The following is a 19,930-nucleotide window of genomic DNA, read 5'->3' as shown; positions in this document are numbered from 1 at the left end:
CCGCGGGGAGAAGGGCAAAAAACAAAAAACCAACAGAATGGGCAGAAAAAAAAAAGAAGAAATGCATCTCTATCGATACCTGGATCACCTGCTGAGAAAGAAAAAAGAAAACAAGCAGAAGAGAAACAGTAATAGAAAAAAAAAACCATCACAAGATATATGGGAATATGACAGTAAATACTAATATTTAAACATTATTGGCACGCACATAAGATCAACAGAACACAGTGTGCTTTGAGGTAGGAGCCAAAAGGGTGTAGTTTGTGGGTGTGTGATCACCGGTGTGTACACCTGTGAGCATGGACGCGCGTTGTTTTTTTAAAAGGTTCCTTCATGTAATGATCTGCTAGGGGGGTGTGGGGGCCACAGCCCCGTCTCCACGGGCATGAAGCAGGTATGGAGGAGATCAAAAACTCCAGACATCCAGAGGCCCTCAGAACACAAGACCAAGGAAGACCAACAGAGGGGCAGCCGCGCCACTGTCCCAGAAAGCTGAGGAGAGTCCCAGATGAGGGCTCACTCAGCAGCCGCGGAGCAGAGCCAGGGGGAGTTGCAGTGACGCGCCCGTGAGCTCCGCCCGGCAGCCAGCCGTGCCGAGTGACCGAGCCCTAGGCCGAGAGGCTGGGGGCACCCCACCTCCGAAGTGTCCCGAGCGAGCCCCAGGCTCCCGGCCCCGATAAGCGCCGCCAGGGTGAGCCGGTGTGTACCTGGACGCCCATCCCCAGACACCAAGACTCTCCCCCGTCCCTTTTCTCAGCTATTTCTCTTTCCCTCTTTCTTTCTCCCCTTCTTTCCCCCAGTCAAGTCTGTCCCGTATTCAGCAAGTGAAAATAAAATAAACAATAAAAGGTGAATCAAATGGACCATCATGGCAAGGCTGGGATGGTCAATTTGGTAAAGTAAATCCGTTGAGCATCTTTCTTTGCCTTTAGACAATAATTCTGATGGCAAAAGAGCCAAACACACTCAGAAAAATTATGGTTCTTAAATGGTTCTTCAGATGTCTTCATGGTTCTTTAAAGAACCATTTGAAGGATCTTTTTAAAAATGGTTCTTTAAAGAACCATTTTTACAAAGGTTCTTTGAAAAACCATTAAAGGTGCCCCAAAGAACCATTTCTTGATGGTTCTTTGGGGCACCTTTAAAGGTTCTTCAATGAACCACTGAAAGAAATGGTTCTTCAAAGAACCATTGTTGGAAAGGTTCTTTGTGGCACCAAAAAAGGTTCTTATGGCATCAGTCTAAAGAACCACTTTTGGTTCCAGTTGGCACCTTTATTTTTCTGAGTGCAGGACAGGCAAAAAAAAAATAAAAATAAAAAAATAAATAAATAAATTTTCTTCTTTTAAAAACTTTTTGATACGTTCTGCTTTGTGTTCCGGTACACTGATGTCTAAAAAGTAATTCAGAGGCTTAGTAAATATCACTATAAATATAAGTTAGATGAGCCTGATAAAATCTATGAATATCCTTTTAGTAATTATTTGAGTTTGATAAATTGAAATAAATGTCTAAAATGTTAACTTATGTGTTTGTGTTAAATTAAGGTATTTATTTACATTTATCTCAGACAAAAAATTCAGTATGTGATTCACAGAATACCTTCTTTGCATGTACTTAATATATTTGTTTAAAATTTAATTTATCCTTCAAGTATGCAAGGCTTTGATCTAAAAGGGAAAAGGCTCTTGTCTTTTTAGTGCTTGTTTATTTCGAGTTATTGCCATGTTTATGAAAATAAATTTTTCATTTGGAAAAATGTTAACATGTGGTCATTTTTCATACATGTATTATGAAACATACATATTAGTTGACTACATATTAGTTTGTTTGGTTTTTTTAGACTTAGACTACCAGTGAAATACAGTAAGATTCATATTTGAATGTTAGGGGGCGATCGTGGCTAAAGAGTTGGCAGCTCGTCTTGTAATCGGAACGTTGCTGGTTCGAGCCCCAGCTCCGACAGTCTCATTCATTGTGTCCTTGAGCAAGACACTTCACCCGTTGCCTACTGGTGGTGGTCAGAGGGCCCAGTGGCGCCAGTGTCCGGCAGCCTTGCCTCTGTCAGTGCGCCCCAGGGTGGCTTTGGCTGCAAAGGAGCTTGCCATCATCAGTGTGTGAATGTGTGGATGACTTTGGGGTCCATAAGGACCCCAAAGCGCTATACAAATACAGGCTATTTACCATATTTAATATTAAGTACAATTTTGATTATGTTCAGTTTACAATAATAAGTAAATGGAACAAAATTTTGGATTAACTGACCATCTATATTTTAGTCACATTGACCAAGCATGTCAGTGTTATTTACTCAATTTTTTCATGTTTGTGTAACGACTACAATTATTCATTTCAACTTAGTATGTTTAAGCTTTAGTTATTCAATTGATCAAGTAAAAATGTTGCCTCAAATATTTTAAGTAAATGTCAGTTTTAGTTTTTAGAGTGCAGGATCTAAAGACAGTGAGTTTGGTCAAACATTGAAATATGTTTGTTTTCAGCGGGGAGACACTGCTTAATTTTTTACTTTGTTTTCCACTTCTATTTTGTTTTAGTTTAATTTTGTTTTGCCTTCTTTGTTGCTCTCTGCTTTATTAACCTTTTTTTATACACAAGAGCACACAGTTGTCTCCTAAAACTATGTTTGAAATGGACTCCACCTTAAATCACACACAAAGGTCGAGTCATCGTTGATCGGCCTGTTTTCTAGACTGCAGCGACTGCCCTCTAATGTTTTGATGAGAATAAACTACAAAACTGGTTCTCGTAAAATCATTGTGTCAACTTGTTTTTAAATGTCTGTTTATTGTCCTTAGTTAGTGGCTTTCATCACAACCAATACAACTAAAACATTGTCTGAGGTAATTACAGCTGCCAAGCTGTGGGTGTCGCGATCAAAATCAATCTGTAGAATCTTCGTCTGCTGATACAGCTGCTTTCTCTTGTTGTCTCTGGAGAGAGCCTACGGCTGCATGAGAAGAAAAATAAACACAAACACTGTTACATGTGAGGCTTGCAACTAGAGTTATTATAGGTTAGTTTTTAAATTTTATTCCATTTTGACTTTCTATGTTTAATTCAGTTTTATATTAGTTAGAATAATAGACGTTAGCAATGTCCGAACTTCTCACAACCTGCCTTTGTCCTTTAGGTAAGCTGGTAGTTTTTCTTACACAAAATATAAGTAAAAATCTTCCCCTTAAAGCACCGGCCCCATCTTGTAGTTGGTACTAAAACTATGAATGAATTGTAGAGAAATGTATTGTTATTTCACAAGAAATACATAAATAATTTTGGAGAAAACGTCTTTTGGATTAAACATCAAAATATGATATGGCATATTCATTGAAATGAGCATTACACAGACAAAGCCAAATGCTCTGTGTCATTGTGATAGATTGAGGAAGTATTTTTTGTATGACTCCTCTAGTACTCAACTCACTGTGTACTATCTGGCACAGTAATACACTGCTGTGTCCTCAGCCTTCAGATTGTTGATCTGTAGATAGACTTTACTGCTGGAGTCATCTCTGGAGATGGTGAATCTACCCTGGACAGACTGGGAATAAAAGATAGGAGTACTAGGTATATCTATATAATCAATCCACTCCAGCCCTTTTCCTGGAGCCTCTCTGATCCAGCTCCACTCTGAGCTTCCAAAGTTAAATCCAGATATTGTACATGTGAGTCTGTGTGACTCTCCGTGTCTTTTGACAGCTGGTTCAGACTCTGTTATGGTCTGACCTTTAACACAACTTGAATCAAAGACAGAAACCAACAGGAGTGCTACCTTTCTGTAAGCCATGTTGACAGTGTGTCAGATATGTTCACAACTACTTTAAATATGATCACATAATGAGATTCTCACTAGATCACTGACATTGTGTTTACATTAAAGTCCTCCTATCACATTCAAATTATGTTTCTAAAATCAAATTGTGAAAATCAAGGTGTGAACTCAGATTTGCACACTCATCATTCTTAAATGAGTGGGGGAAGTTGTAACATTGTCTTTTTACAGCTGCTTGAGACTGTTTTTGTCACAGAGAGTGGAATTAGAGGTGAAAGTTAGTTCAGTAAACAGTTCAATGTGCAAACAAACAACGGAGACGACGGCGAAGAATAAAACGGAGAGGAGAAACACACAAAAACAAACACAGGCAGGTGAGGGAAGGCTTGTTGCTGACTTAAATATATTTTCATTAGATTAATTCAATTTAAAGCAATGACTGAGTAGACTGTTTATTTCCTCTCTGTGTTTTTCTCTCATTTTGAAAGCAGTTTAAATGCTTGTGCAGTTGTCAGGTAAACAGTGTCTTCCCCACAGCTGCTATTAAAACATGATAAGTGGAATAAAATGAAGCTCAGTTTTTAGCTAGACAAAGACCTTGGAAGATGTCATGATACTGAAACACTGCATTTATTGTATTTCATCTATTTAAACAGTTGAGAAGTCTGGAGAGGCCTGAAATGATCCTCTCATATATGAACAACTTCCTTTGAGTATCTTTAATAATGAGATGACCTTCATCATGACAGTGGAGGAGACACCAGTGGAGAGTTTAACTGCGTGAAATGTAAAGAACTTCTCAGACAAATGCAAGACTTTCTTACCCTAACAGCCTTAATAGATTTAGTATTAGTAACACTTTCATTATACTACAATTATGATGAAAGGCAAATGTAGCATAAAGGGCTGTGGGAATTTTCTTAAAGAATTTCAGTCACTGTGAGTCTCGAGCACAGTAATAAACAGCAGAATCTTCCGTCCTCAGGCTGTTCATCTGCAGATATAGCTGCTGTTTGCTGTTGTCTCTGGAGATGGTGAACCGGCCTTGGACTGACTGAGAATAATAGATGTAAGCACTGTCATCTCTGATGTTCGCAACCCACTCTAATGCTTTTCCAGGTGCCTGTCTGACCCAGGCCATCCAGTAGTCACTAAATGTAAAGCCAGATCCTGTACAGGTCAGTTTGTGGGATTCTCCAGGTCTTTTAACCACTGGTTCAGACTCAGTCAGAGTCTGACTATCACCACCTGTAAAATAAAAAAAAATGCAAGTAACTTTGCATTTGTCTTATTGTAACTATAGGGAGACAAAATAAAATCGGCACAATATCAGCAAAAATCTTCACCTGCCCAGCAAACAGTTAAAAGCAGCAGTCCTGTCCTACAGTCCATCATATCGATCTGTGAGTCCACTGCTCTGTCGTTCACTCTACAGTCAGATAAGTAGAAGTGAAAGACATCTGAGTTTGCATTAACTCCTCCTCACTGGATGACTTTAGCTAAATTTAGCATGGACATTGGTTTTTTTTTTCATTTCATATCTTAAAGCTCAGACTGTGAATTAAGTCACGCATTCTCAGTTCTGTCAGCTACAAGAAAACAGCACTCAGAGAGATCAAAAAAGGAACATGATAATAAAATAATATGTTTATACTAAAATTAGAAAGTTAAATCATTAGTGTCGTTTTTTTTAAACAAAGAAAAAACACTGTACTACAAAGCTCTTTTATTAAAAACTGGCACAAAGCTATGTAAAATGATTCTGTTCTACAAAGTGAATTTTAAGCTGAACTAAATAAAAGAATCAGTCAGCAGTAATGGAAAATCTATGTGTCTTATGTGTCATTAAAGTAAAACCAGTAGTCAACAAAAATATCTGATCCCTTTTAAACTGATATAAGTTTTTGTAAGTGTGTCACAGGGAAAATTACTCAGTATGAATAGAATTTTTTGTGATAGTTCAATTATCTTTTCACTATTAAATACAATATTGCTACATCAATATTAGGTACTGAATGATTTTTTGTAGTTTTTAAACGGGCTTCTGTCACAGTGGTGGCTGAGCACTATAATAAACAGCAAACTGTTCTCTGCTGTCTCTGGAAAAAAAGATAAACCAGCCTTGAACTGACTGAGTATTTCTTGCTACCATTATAATTGTCAACCCAGGAAACCCACTGAGAGTCCATTTGTGTTCTCTCTGTATGTAGAGATAGAAAACATCTGAGGTTTGCATTGAATCCTCCTCACTCCAGGATAACAATGGGATAAGCTTGTCTATCAACTTTTTTTTACTATGTGTTATCCACAGCAAACTAAATTAGAGCCAAACGTACTATTCACTGTAATTTTTTGATTATCCATTATTCATTGTTTTGTGACAAACAATAATATTTTGAATTAAAGTTCTCTTCCAAAACAAGTCAAAGTCAAAGCTTCAGTGATGCAGCTCAGTGCTCATATATTCATATTGCTAGGTGACCCTGACTTAACATGGTGTTAATGGTTGTTTTAAACCGTTTTCTGCTACTCCATATATCTATTTGTAATATTAACCCTTGAAGTGCCAAGTGAATTGATATATGATGATTTGCTGTTATTTACTTCAGGATTTAAAGCTTTATTTAAAACTGCTTTCATTTAGAAATGCTTTGTAAGATATAGATAATCCCCATCTATGCATTATCTATATCATGCATAATCATGCATCATGTCCTCAGTTATAGATGGTCTCTGCATAATGAACTGACTTTACCTGACAGTACCTAAGGAAGTGTACAGGAAGAAACAGATGTGGTTGATTGTTTTATTTTTTAAATTAAAGCAATGCTATAATTGTAGTGTTATCATTGAATTTAGTACAATAATATTTTACATTAATTAATTACTGAAAAATATACTGTGATTTCTGTAATGCATTACTTTGGACCAAGTGACAATCAGTTTTATTTGAGTTTTATTTACTCAAGTTTGTCCATAAAATTTCTTTTAGGCTAAGTTTTACACAATGAGACAAAGGTATGTGGTAGTTTAACAATATAATACTCTACAAACTCTCTGCCTCATACTCTTATTTGTATTCACAGTTACACATGCTGCTTTTGGTGGCTTTGTGTTGCTGGGTATTTGCCTGCTAGTGGTTTGGATCACTGTGTTGTTACATGCACAGTAATAGACAACTGTGTCCTCAGGCTGCAGATTCTGTCCTGTTATTGTCACCATGCCAGGAGAAGTTTCTCTGCTGACTTGTTCTTTAAAGCATCATTTTTGTTACCGCTCCCATCATACCAAATCTGGAAAATCCATTCGAGTCATTTTTCTTCATGCTGTCTGTTCCAACGTGATATAGCCAGTGCGTATGGCTGGATGTGATCAATACAGGGAGTGCAGAATTATTAGGCAAGTTGTATTTTTGAGGAATAATTTTATTATTGAACAACAACCATGTTCTCAATGAACCCAAAAAACTCATTAATATCAAAGCTGAATGTTTTTGGAAGTAGTTTTTAGTTTGTTTTTAGTTTTAGCTATTTTAGGGGGATATCTGTGTGTGCAGGTGACTATTACTGTGCATAATTATTAGGCAACTTAACAAAAAACAAATATATACCCATTTCAATTATTTATTTTTACCAGTGACACCAATATAACATCTCCACATTCACAAATATACATTTCTGACATTCAAAAACAAAACAAAAACAAATCAGCGACCAATATAGCCACCTTTCTTTGCAAGGACACTCAAAAGCCTGCCATCCATGGATTCTGTCAGTGTTTTGATCTGTTCACCATCAACATTGCGTGCAGCAGCAACCACAGCCTCCCAGACACTGTTCAGAGAGGTGTACTGTTTTCCCTCCTTGTAAATCTCACATTTGATGATGGACCACAGGTTCTCAATGGGGTTCAGATCAGGTGAACAAGGAGGCCATGTCATTAGTTTTTCTTCTTTTATACCCTTTCTTGCCAGCCACGCTGTGGAGTACTTGGACGCGTGTGATGGAGCATTGTCCTGCATGAAAATCATGTTTTTCTTGAAGGATGCAGACTTCTTCCTGTACCACTGCTTGAAGAAGGTGTCTTCCAGAAACTGGCAGTAGGACTGGGAGTTGAGCTTGACTCCATCCTCAACCCGAAAAGGCCCCACAAGCTCATCTTTGATGATAGCAGCCCAAACCAGTACTCCACCTCCACCTTGCTGGCGTCTGAGTCGGACTGGAGCTCTCTGCCCTTTACCAATCCAGCCACGGGCCCATCCATCTGGCCCATCAAGACTCACTCTCATTTCATCAGTCCATAAAACCTTAGAAAAACCAGTCTCGAGATATTTCTTGGCCCAGTCTTGACGTTTCAGCTTGTGTGTCTTGTTCAGTGGTGGTCGTCTTTCAGCCTTTCTTACCTTGGCCATGTCTCTGAGTATTGCACACCTTGTGCTTTTGGGCACTCCAGTGATGTTGCAGCTCTGAAATATGGCCAAACTGGTGGCAAGTGGCATCTTGGCAGCTGCACGCTTGACTTTTCTCAGTTCATGGGCAGTTATTTTGCGCCTTGGTTTTTCCACACGCTTCTTGCGACCCTGTTGACTATTTTGAATGAAACGCTTGATTGTTCGATGATCACGCTTCAGAAGCTTTGCAATTTTGAGACTGCTGCATCCCTCTGCAAGATATCTCACTATTTTTGACTTTTCTGAGCCTGTCAAGTCCTTCTTTTGACCCATTTTGCCAAAGGAAAGGACGTTGCCTAATAATTATGCACACCTGATATAGGGTGTTGATGTCATTAGACCACACCCCTTCTCATTACAGAGATGCACATCACCTAATATGCTTAATTGGTAGTAGGCTTTCGAGCCTATACAGCTTGGAGTAAGACAACATGCATGAAGAGGATGATGTGGACAAAATACTCATTTGCCTAATAATTCTGCACTTCAGTGCACACCTGTTTAAGCAGAAATCAGTATGACTTAAATTATACATTTAAATACTTAGTATTTCTATTGTGTTTAGTAGTGTGAATTGACCAAAGATTCTCACAGGATACTGTAGCCAGCAGGTTGTTACTGAAGCTGAACTGATATTAGCTCTTCTGCCCTCTCACTGATGCAGCCACACACTGTATAGTTTTGTGGAATTGTGTGGTGTTCATTACAATAAAAGGACTGTGCATTTGAACAAAATGCAATTAATTTTTAATAATTAGTTAATGATTAATAATACATTTTGATGTGAAACTTCAGTGACTGATGACAGGTTTAAATGCAATAGTTAAAACCACAGTTAAACAGTTGAAACCTGCACTTGTTTTGTTTTGATTTGTTTTATTATATTTATGCTTTTTTTACTACCTTAAGGCATTGCAAACCCACATGAGTTTTTATGATTGTATCTCTTTATTTCTCAGGTTTTTTCATAAATGTAGGGTCTGTACTTTACAATATATAGTGCCTTGAGGCAACTTTTGTTGTGAGTTAGCACTGTATAAATAAAATTGACTTGAATTAAACTCAATATATTTTGTATTAGGTGTATTGCTGGGATAGTTGCAAAGCAGGAAAAATGTTTTATTAGCAGAAGTCGTTGTTTCAAATAGGATTTTGTACAGCTGCTCAAACGCTTTCAGTCACTGTGAGTATCGAGCACAATAATAAACTGCAGAATCTTCAGTCTTCAGACTGTTCATCTGCAGATACAGCTGCTGTCTGTTGTTGTCTCTAGAGATGATAAAATGGCCTTGAGCCGACTGAGAGTAGTAAGTGGTTCCCCCATTTGTGATGTGAGCAATCCACTCCAGCCCTTTGCCCGGTGCCTGTCTGATCCAGTGCATACTGTAGCTGCTGAATGTGAATCCAGAGGTTGTGCAGGTCAATTTATGGGATTCTCCAGGTCTTTTATCCACTGGTCCAGATTGTGTCAGAGTCTGAGAATTTACACCTGTCAATAGAAAGATTCAGGCAGATAAGAAAAGAAAATTAAATGCTTTCAGCAGATGTAAAAAGAACATTAAAAGAGTTTTAGTAGAGTTTAACCTGCACAGTAGAGAGTCAGAATTAGCAGCACTGTCTTAGAGTCCATCTTGTTAAACTCTGTCAGTCCACTGTTCTCTGCAGACTCGCAGCAGTAAGATAAGTAGGTGGAAGTCATCTCAATATTTGCATAGGAAACATCAAAGGTCTAAAATCTTAACACAGAAACGCACTCACCCACCCTCCCCCATCCCAAACGCCTCTGATATGTGTCAATGTGAATATTCATGTGCTTTTTTTGTGCTAAGGTATTTTTTGGACTGTCCTCAAACTGGTCTCCCAGTTAGGAGCTCAGTCCGAGTAGAGTTCTTTTTTTCTCCTCTTGTCCCCTTTTGTGTGTACTTTCAGTGATTTTTCTCTGACGTGACTACATCTGGAGCCTGCCCCCCCATCCATGATCTTTGGACACAAGCATTTCACTGCATGTTGTACTTTGTTTGACTGTGTATGCGACAAATAAATTCAATTCAATTCAATGAATACTTTACAATTAAAATGAGCCTGAAATTAAAAACTGAAATTGATTTTCCAAAATTCCTTTTCAAAACCACATTTACATAATTTACAGAAAATGTAGTTTCAAATTATTCCTTAACATTTGAAAAAGTCATGCAATGTTGCATCAAATGAAGAGTAACTGTGTATACGGGCCTTTTAAATGATAGTGTATACGGAAAGCAAATGTGGATATATCAAACAACTCTTGCAAGCTATAAGGAAAATGTTAAGTCTAATTGTTGAATGTTGCCATTGTGTTTCTTAAATTTGTACAGTCTTAGTTCAAGCAGTAGGATCAAAGCCATTCCTTTGATCCTGACCACCTCTCCAACCACTCTGTGCTGGGGGAGGTTTTATTGTAGATACATCCTATCTGAAAGATCTGTTTCTTTTGATGTAAGCTTCCTGGGTTTACGACCCTTTGGTCAGCAGGAGGTCTGACACACACACACACACACACACAAATTCTCACATAACACACACACACACACACACACACACACACACACACACACACACACACACACACACACTCTTACAGAAGTTCACACATAAACATAAAATGCTTTGTCTTAGAACCAAGGGGGCGTAGCTTTGTTCTGACGTGTTTTGTGTGAACTGTCTCTCAATAAAAGGTAGCAGGAGGAGGTCAGAAGTGGGGTCATTTTCGTGGTGGACACAGACGAGGCCTCCCTTGCGCAAATAATCGATCGATCGACTGTCTTGTTTTCTTCATGATGAATAAGTCTCTAGAATTAGCGGGGTTTGTGGAAACACAGACCCAACAGAAAACACTATAGTCAAATGAATTTTGTAAGTGGAATATGTCTGTATGGTTAATGCAGCTGACAAAACAGTACTGAAAAAAAAATCCAATAGCTGGCAAGGACATTGCCTCTATTAATCCTCTGTCTACTGGCCTCTAACATATCTAGTAAATGCAGTCTTTTGTTTCAAATTTAGTTATTTTTCCTAATATAATTTCTGTCTACATCCAGTTTTACCTCACTTTTAGCTTTCTTCAAACTCCTGTACATGACGAATTCTGACTGTCTTACATCATATGTGTTTTTGAGTTTTGTCATGGTTGACAATGGCCAACTGTGGGGATGTGAGGAAAGGAGGACCCAGGCGCGGAGCTCTGAGTGTTTAGCAGTGCGTTTATTTACAGTGGCATGGAAAAATAACAATAAATCCTCAGAGCGTTCCCGACTCCCGTGACGTGTCCTCTTCCCAGTGTCAGTGTCCCTTGTCCCCGCTCCTCACCCCATGCTCGGTGTCTTTTCGTCTCCCTGCTTCCCCTGGGGAGATAACAAACAGGCAGCCGTAAGACACACACAATGCAGCAGAACAATCGTACTGACTGGCCGAGAGACTAACGTGAAGTCGTGCAATGATCCAGCGTCGAAGAGAGCTCCACCACACTCTCAAGTAGCTCCTCCGATCAGGCTTGATCAGCTGCAGGTGTGTCATGATCTTCAGGTGTGGCCAATCACCTGCCAGGGCCACACCCACCAGGCCTGAAGGTGCCTGTAAACAGGTGCTCACAGAAACACCTGCATCCACACACACCTACATACACACATATATCTACAAGCAGGGAGAACGAGGGACAGCAATACCAAAAATACATATATTATAATACAAGTCCATAACTGCTCAGGGCCCTGGGGCGCTCAGACCCAGGGCCCTGACAAGTTTAGATATTTGAAAATCTATTTTTTTCCACAATAGGATAAATGGCCTGTAAATGGACTGTATTTGTATAGCGCTTTACTAGTCCCTAAGGACCCCAAAGCATTTTACACATCCAGTCATCCACCCATTCACGCACTGGTGATAGTAATAGTAAACATAATTGTTCCATTCTACAAAAACATGTGTAATGGAGGCTTTTGTCCATCCATCCACTGATTTTCTTCTTCTAATCCAACCCAGGGATAAGCTGTGGCATGTGGGGCACAAGCTGGACAGGTGGCAAAAGCTTTTGTAAATGTTACAGAAAGTCCATCTATCCATCCTGCTTATCCTTATCAAAGTGGTGCGGGGGCTGGAGCCTATCCCAGGTATCATAGGGCAAGAGGCAGTGTACACCCTGGACAGATCACCAGCCTGACACAGGGCTAGCACAGAACGACAGTCAATCTATATGAAACTGTTTTGTTTTGGGGTTTTTTTTTATTTCAATTAAAACTTACAAATAAATGTAAAGTGTAAAAGTTACACATTTATCGATAGACAAGAACTGCTAAGACAATTTAGAAAAAACAGTCTTCAGACTGTTCATCTGCAGATACAGCTGCTGTCTGTTGTTGTCTCTGGAGATGGTGAAACGGCCTTGGACTGACTGAGAGTAGTAAGTGGTTCCCCCGCTGCTGCTAATATAAGCAATCCACTCCAGTCCTTTTCCAGGAGCCTGTCTGATCCAGTGCATACTGTAGCTACCAAAGTTATATCCAGATCCTGTACAGGTCAATCTGTGGGATTCTCCTGGTCTTTTAACTGCTGGTTCAGATTCTGTCAGAGTCTGACCATTAACACCTGTCAACAGAAATAAACAAACAATGACTGAAACATAATTTAATTTCATAATCAGTTAAAAGAATATGAAAAGAGTTTCAGTGGAGATTTTTACCTGCACAGCAGACAATCAAAAGTAACAACAGTGTCAGACTCACCCACCCCCACTGCTGCTGTTCCACCTCAGACACTTCACACCTCCTCTATTCACCCTGCTCACTTTCCCCCACCCCCAACTGCAGCATCCAATACACACTCAACACAAGGCTCCAGCCTGTCTCTCTCAACCACCCAGGTTAGGAGGGAACTGAGGAGGATTAATGGCAAGAAGGCAGCGGGTCCAGATGGCATCAGCTCGAGGGTCGTCAGGTCCTGCGCGGACCAACTGTGTGGGGTGATGGAGCACCTCTTCAACCTGAGCCTGAGGTTGGGAAGAGTCCCACAGCTCTGGAAAACCTCCTGTGTTGTACCAGTGCCAAAGACTTCACGCCCCAAGGACCTCAACAGCTACAGGCCGGTGGCTCTGACATCCCACCTGATGAAGACCCTGGAGCGGTTGGTCCTGGCTCAGCTTCGGCGCCTAATAAGCTCATCACTGGACCCACTTCAGTTTGCCTACCAGCCTGGCATTGGAGCGGATGATGCCGTCATTCACCTCCTACATCGTTCCCTCGCTCACCTGGAGACCGCTGGAAGCACTGTGAGAATCATGTTCTTTGATTTCTCCAGTGCCTTCAACACCATTCTTCCCACAGTCCTGAAGGACAAGCTGGAGAACTCTGGAGTGGACCATCACCTCACTACCTGGATCCTGGACTACCTCACCGACCGACCACAGTATGTGAGGACTCAGGGCTGTGTGTCGGACAGGGTCGTCTGCAGTACGGGGGCCCCACAGGGAACGGTTCTGGCTCCGTTCCTCTTCACCATCTACACTGCAGACTTCTCCCACAATTCCACCCAGTGCTTCCTGCAGAAGTTCTCTGATGACTCTGCAATAGTCGGCCTCATCACTGATGGGGACGACAAGGAGTACAGAGGTCTGACCCAAGACTTTGTGGACTGGTGCCAGCTGAACTACCTCCAGATCAACGCCAGTAAAACCAAGGAACTGGTGGTAGACTTCCGCAGGCACAAGCATTCTCCACTGCAACCACTGAACATCCAAGGTATGGACATTGAGGCTGTGGACAGCTACAGGTACCTTGGTGTTCATCTGAACAATAGACTGGACTGGACTCATAACTCAGACGCCCTCTACAGGAAAGGGCAGAGCAGGCTGTACCTGCTGCGGAGACTCAGGTCGTTTGGAGTGGAGGGCCCACTCCTGAAGACCTTCTATGACTCTGTTGTGGCTTCTGCTATCTTTTATGGCGTGGTCTGCTGGGGCGGCAGCATCTCTGCTGGGGACAGGAAGAGACTGAACAGGGTGATCCGAAGGGCCAGCTCTGTTCTAGGATGCCCTCTGGACCCAGTGGAGGTGGTGAGTGACAGGAGAACGGCGGCTAAGCTGTCATCCCTGATGGACAACATCTCCCACCCCATGCAGCAGATTGTGACAGCACTGAGCAGCTCCTTCAGTGGGAGACTGCGGCACCCACGGTGTGGGACGGAGAGATTTCGCAGGTCTTTCCTCCCCACTGCTGTCAGACTCCATAATAAAGACTTTAACTGATCAAGCACACACATCCATACATATGCAATAATACTAAGTGCAATAATCCTTTCTGTCATCGTTGTATTTTTACTCAGTTGTATATAGTATTTGTATTTGTATTGTATTTTTATCTTATTGTATATTTATTTTATTTTATTCTACTGTACATAGTATTTTATTTTATTCTATTCTGTACAGTTGTGTACTGTATTTATTCTTATTGTATTCTAATTTTTGCCTCATAACTTTTGCACTGTCCACTTCCTGCTGTGACAAAACAAATTTCCCACGTGTGGGACTAATAAAGGTTATCTTATCTTATCTTATCTTATCTTATAAAGTCTATTATTTTTGACTGTCTTTGCCTGTCCACTATTCTCTCCACACTTGACAGCAGGCAGTTAAATAGACGTCCAATACATCTAAGTATTTGCATTGACTCCTCCTTAAAACTAGGACATTTAAAATATTAAATAATTAATGTGAAGCCATATTTACACTAGTTTCTTTTCAAAAAGCACATTAACAAAATTTACAGGCACTGAGAAAAAAAAAGGAAAATCACTATTTACTGTAAGGTTCTTGAGTATTGGCTGCTGCTGCACACATCTGCTGTTTTAACAAACAAAGATCTAAGATCTGTATCAGTCCTCTGTCTACTGCCTTCTTTCATATTTGGTAAATGCCGTCTTTTATGAGTAGTCTATCTATAAAAGACATCTCCTGGATGCACTGGTGCGCATCTTCAGTGATGTATCCTGGGGGTCATCAGGTGTTTCGGGTCACACAACATCATACACCCTCGCCCAGGCGACCCAGCTGGGGGTGATCAGGCCCCAACTTGCGTACCAGTAGCTACCCACGGATCAGCCTTCTTGATCCACAGCCACCTTGTGGCTTTCTCTGTCGCTTCACTCACAGCCTGGATGGCCCTCTTCTTGGCTGCCCCAGCCACGCCCAGCCGGCCTAGAACTTTGCAGAGTGATCGTCCTGCAAAGCCCCTACAACCCACATCTATGGGCTCATAGAAAGTCTTCCAGCCCCTTCCCCTGCACTTCTGCACTAGTTCCTGGTACTTTCCTCATTTCCTTTCATTGGCCTCCTCGATCCGCTCTTCCCAGGGCACTGTGAGTTCCAGCATGATCAGCTGTTTTGAGGCCTCAGAAATAATTATCATGTCTGGCCGGAGGGATGTTTTTGCAATGTTCTGAGGGAACTTTAGCTGATTACCCAGGTCAGCCTGTAGCTGCCAATCAGAGGCTGTGTTGAGGAGGCCGGTTGTTAAATGTGGGCACACCTGGGGTTTCTCTCCAGCCTTAATGAAAGAGATTGCCTTCCTTGGAGCATGATGATGCTTGCTGGTGCTGATTGCTGAGGCAATCTTCTACTCTGAGCACCTGGTCGTGCCGCCAACGATACCGACCATCGGCCAGGGCCCTTGGGCAGCTGCTAAGGAGGTGTTCTAGGGTCCCTCTTCCAGAGCACAGGGCACAGACAGGTGTCTCGCTCTTCCTCCACAGATGGAGGTTTGTTGGGCTTGGCAGAGTGTCGTATACTGCCTGCACTAGGAATCGGATCCGGTGGAAGTCTGCCTGCATGATGTTTGCCCAGGTGACCTTGCGCTGCAAGGTACTCTCCCACCTTGTCCATGCTCCCTGCCGCTTAAGGCCTACAGCTCTACTTACTCGCTCCTCCTCCACACCTGCTCGGACCTCTTCCTGGAGTAGCTGGTGTCTCTCCTTTCCCTGTGCCCTGCTGACCTGGGCCTTTGGGAAGTACCCCAAGCCTGCTCCCCCTGTTGCTAAGACCCCCACCAGTGTTTTCTCCCTTAGGCGTGACTCTGCCACCTCAACTGCCTTCTCAGCCTTCCACTTTCTTCCTGTCCTTACCTCAATACCTGCTGATGCCACCTTGCAGTCTTTAGAATCTCTGTATTGTAGGGCTTCTCGTGTGCGGGCCACCTTGAACTCTTCTGTGAGGCCACTGAAGGGTAACTGCAAGCTGTTGCTTGCCCCATACAAGGCAGCGCTGGTGAGACTGCGGGGAAGTCCCAGCCACTTAGTCTATCTATAATACATATCTGCAATGTCTCACCTCATGTTTTCAGCTCAGAGGAGGACTTGCCCAGTTTATCTCTCTTAGAATTCCTCTAAGTAATGTGTTGTGTACATTTTAAAGACATTTAAAAGTATTGTTATTTCATTTTGCCTGGTATGTTTTTAAATCTATGAATCATTTATAAATATCATATCACTGGAATTCATGTAAGAATTTGTGTGCAATCAGCTCTTCCTTGAATTTATTAAAAATTTTAATTAAAAAGTGCAGCAGAGAATATTACAAAAAATCACCTGCTGCAGAAATACACAAAGTCTGTACTATTAAACATGTCTTCACAGATTTATTCTGATGAAACTTAACTAATTTGTTGGAGAGTAATCTTCTCATTCATTCTCTCTTTCATTCATTTTTAATGACAGTGTCATTCACAAGTTGTAAAATAATTAAACTTATTTATTTTTAATGATAAGAGAGTAGCATTGGCACAGGGAGATATTTATAAAATTCACATATTTACATATCAAGATTTGTGACAAATCACATGTAACATTTTCTTTCTCCAAACTCTGATTATACCTTCCTAAATATTTGTGCAGGTTTTTGTCACTGTGGCCCAGAGACATTGCTGATTTACAGATTTACAGTAATTGTTTCCTAAAGGGGCAGACTTAAAACCAACTACCCTCTAGTGTCCTGACAAAATCTGCAACATTAGTTTTGAATCGAGATTCTGAAACGTGTTTTTATTTATGTTTAATTATTTATTGATACTAGTTTCTCTATCTGTGTGTAAGGGTCATTAAAGTATTTTGTGTTTCTAATGTGTTATTTGAGTGAACCCAGTAAAATAGGATGCAGCTGCAGTATCAGAACTGCAGACAACATTTTTGGTCATGAAGCTGAACTGATGTGACCCGCTTTGTTTCCTCACTGATCCACCGTCAAATACTTTACTTAAGTTGTTAGAAAGTGTAGTGTATTGGTCTACATGGTCCCTGGCTTGTGCCCAAGAAGAGAAAAATTACCTGGAAGTTCTGTCAGAATCAGCCACATCAAATATTCAGAGCTACCTCTCATGGTGAACAGCTGAAAGTACCTTTATTCCTCTCCCTGCATTAAAAACACTGCTCTAAATTGATCCTCATCTTTATCATAAAACTATGTGTGTTTATTTTATACAGCGTTTAAAGCTCACTGGATTTGTCAGAACACTGTGATGAATTATAAATTTAGTGTTTGTGTGGTTCAGTATGAAGCGTATTTTTCAGGTCAATTTGGTTGAAATACTTGCTAACTCGTAAACAGTTAGACACAGTGGTGTTTTCCAAACATTGGTCAAATACATTTATATTCTGTCTATCAGAGATGAACTGACAAGACAAATGTTCATACAATTCATACAATCATTATTCACATTTGCAAAGGCTTTCTGCTGTAGCTGAACTTGCTCTTTAAACTGTAGCAAGCAACAATGATCGGTCCCATTATCAAAAAAAGCAAAAATACTTTATTGATGTACATTTGAAATATATTTATTTATTTAGCACTCTTTATTTAACACTTTGGTCAACTTCATACCCATGTAATGAAATGAACAGCATAGTATATATTTTTTGGGGTTTTTTTTATGTTGTATTATTATTAGCAGTATTATTTTTGTGATTGTATATAGTGTGTTTCCAACTTTCACTGTTATCCATGTTGGCACACAATCTCTTATTGTATTTGAATTGCATTATATTTGCACCGTGGACCAAGAACTCTACAATTTAGTTTCTTTGTAAACTTGTCTGAGATAAAAATAGACTTTGTTTTGACTTAGTCTTTAAATGTCTGCTACTTCAGTCTTCCAGGTAAACTCACGCATAAAGCTGCAGCTATCAGTGATCCATCTGTTTTCTAAAGGTAGAGATGAGTGATGAGAGCTGCAATAAATGTTTTTATTCCAACTTCTATGCATATTGTCCTATAGAAATTCAGTATTTCTTATTTCTTCTGACACATGGAGGATTTTGTACAGCAGCTGAAACAGCTCCAGTCACTGTGGCTCTCGAGCACAATAATAAGCAGCAGAATCTTCAGTCTTCAGGCTGTTCATCTGCAGATACAGCTGCTGTCTGCTGTTGTCTCTGGAGATGGTGAACCGGCCTCTGACTGACTGAGAGTACAAGCTGCCACTACTATCAGAGTAAATGAAAGCAATCCACTCCAGTCCTTTTCCAGGAGCCTGTCTGACCCAGACCATATTGTAGCTGCTGAATGTGAATCCAGAGGCTGTACAGGTCAGCCTGTGTGACTCTCCTGGACTTTTAACTGCTGGTTCAGACTCTGTAAGAGTCTGACCATCAACACCTGTCAACAGAAATAAAGAGAGAGAATAAAAAAATAAAAAATTACAATGATTTTTTTTGGGTAAAAGCTTTACCTGCACAGCAGACAGTCAAAAGTATCAGCGCTGTCTTACAATCCATTTTGATTAACTGTCTGTCCACTATTCCCTGCCTGCTTTGAGCAGTCTGATAAGTGGAGGCAGAAGAAAGGATATTTGCATCAGCTCCTCCTCAACAAGAAGACAGAAAAGTTGAATAAATAAAGAGTTTTTACTCAAAGACACTGTACTTCACTCAAGAATATATATATATATATATATATATATATATATATATATTCTTGAGTGAAGTACAGTGTATATATAGATATATATACATATATATGTATATATATATATATATATACATATATATATATATATATATATATATATATATATATATATATATATATATATATAGCACGGAACGGGTCAGCTGCCGTTCCGTGCCACGGCTTCCGGAAGTACATGTTCCAGCAGAAAAGACACACATGCACAGGATGGAGAGGAGAACACGACAAAGTACACACAAACACCACCAAACATTGGCAAGGCGATCGGTGAGGACCGTCTAGCCGTGACAAGCTGTTAAAATTGTCTTTTGTCACTATCAGTAATAATAATAATAATAAACAGCAGAATCTTCAATCTTCAGCCTGTTCATCTGTAGATACAGCTGCTCTCTGTTTTTTTTCTCTGGAGAAGGTAAATTTGAAGTGGCTGAGAACAACAGACTTTAGCAATGTCATAACTTCTCACACCTGCTCTGTCGGCGGTTTTCTTACACAAATCTAAGTAAAATCTTCCCCTTCCAAGTAGAGACTTTGAAGCAATGGCCCCATCTTGTAGTTGGTACCTAAAACTATGAATGATATAGAGAAGTATGTTCTTCTCTGGCTTCTTATTTGCTGTCAATAAATTGTATATTTGTATATTTTGTGAAGTTCCAATGTTAATGTTTGTTGAAACACGGACAGTTGAGATGCATTTTAATGTTTGGAT

The 19,930-nt window shown here is 40.3% G+C and overlaps 1 long non-coding RNA gene, 1 pseudogene and 1 gene segment (V, D, J or C); 1 reads left to right on the top strand and 2 right to left on the bottom strand.

The window, feature by feature from the left end:
* The first annotated feature begins 362 nt into the window (after positions 1-362).
* On the top strand, positions 363-9,525 carry LOC120729327. The gene is made up of 3 exons (XR_005694892.1): positions 363-373; positions 9,367-9,371; positions 9,429-9,525. It is a non-coding gene; the product is annotated as an uncharacterized LOC120729327 (long non-coding RNA).
* Positions 9,526-15,325: 5,800 nt separating this feature from the next.
* Positions 15,326-17,964, bottom strand: LOC120729326 (annotated as a pseudogene).
* A 625-nt stretch (positions 17,965-18,589) lies between these two features.
* Positions 18,590-19,050, bottom strand: LOC120729325. The segment is given in 2 exon segments: positions 18,590-18,909; positions 18,983-19,050. Coding segments are annotated over 2 exon segments (360 nt in total).
* Between the last annotated feature and the right edge of the window lie 880 nt (positions 19,051-19,930).

The sequence above is a fragment of the Simochromis diagramma genome, unplaced genomic scaffold, assembly GCF_900408965.1.
Source record: "Simochromis diagramma unplaced genomic scaffold, fSimDia1.1 OVJJ01000040.1, whole genome shotgun sequence".
Classification (NCBI taxonomy): domain Eukaryota; kingdom Metazoa; phylum Chordata; class Actinopteri; order Cichliformes; family Cichlidae; genus Simochromis; species Simochromis diagramma.
Note: the sequence above shows the minus strand (reverse complement) of the source record. Positions and strands in the feature narration are given on the sequence as shown.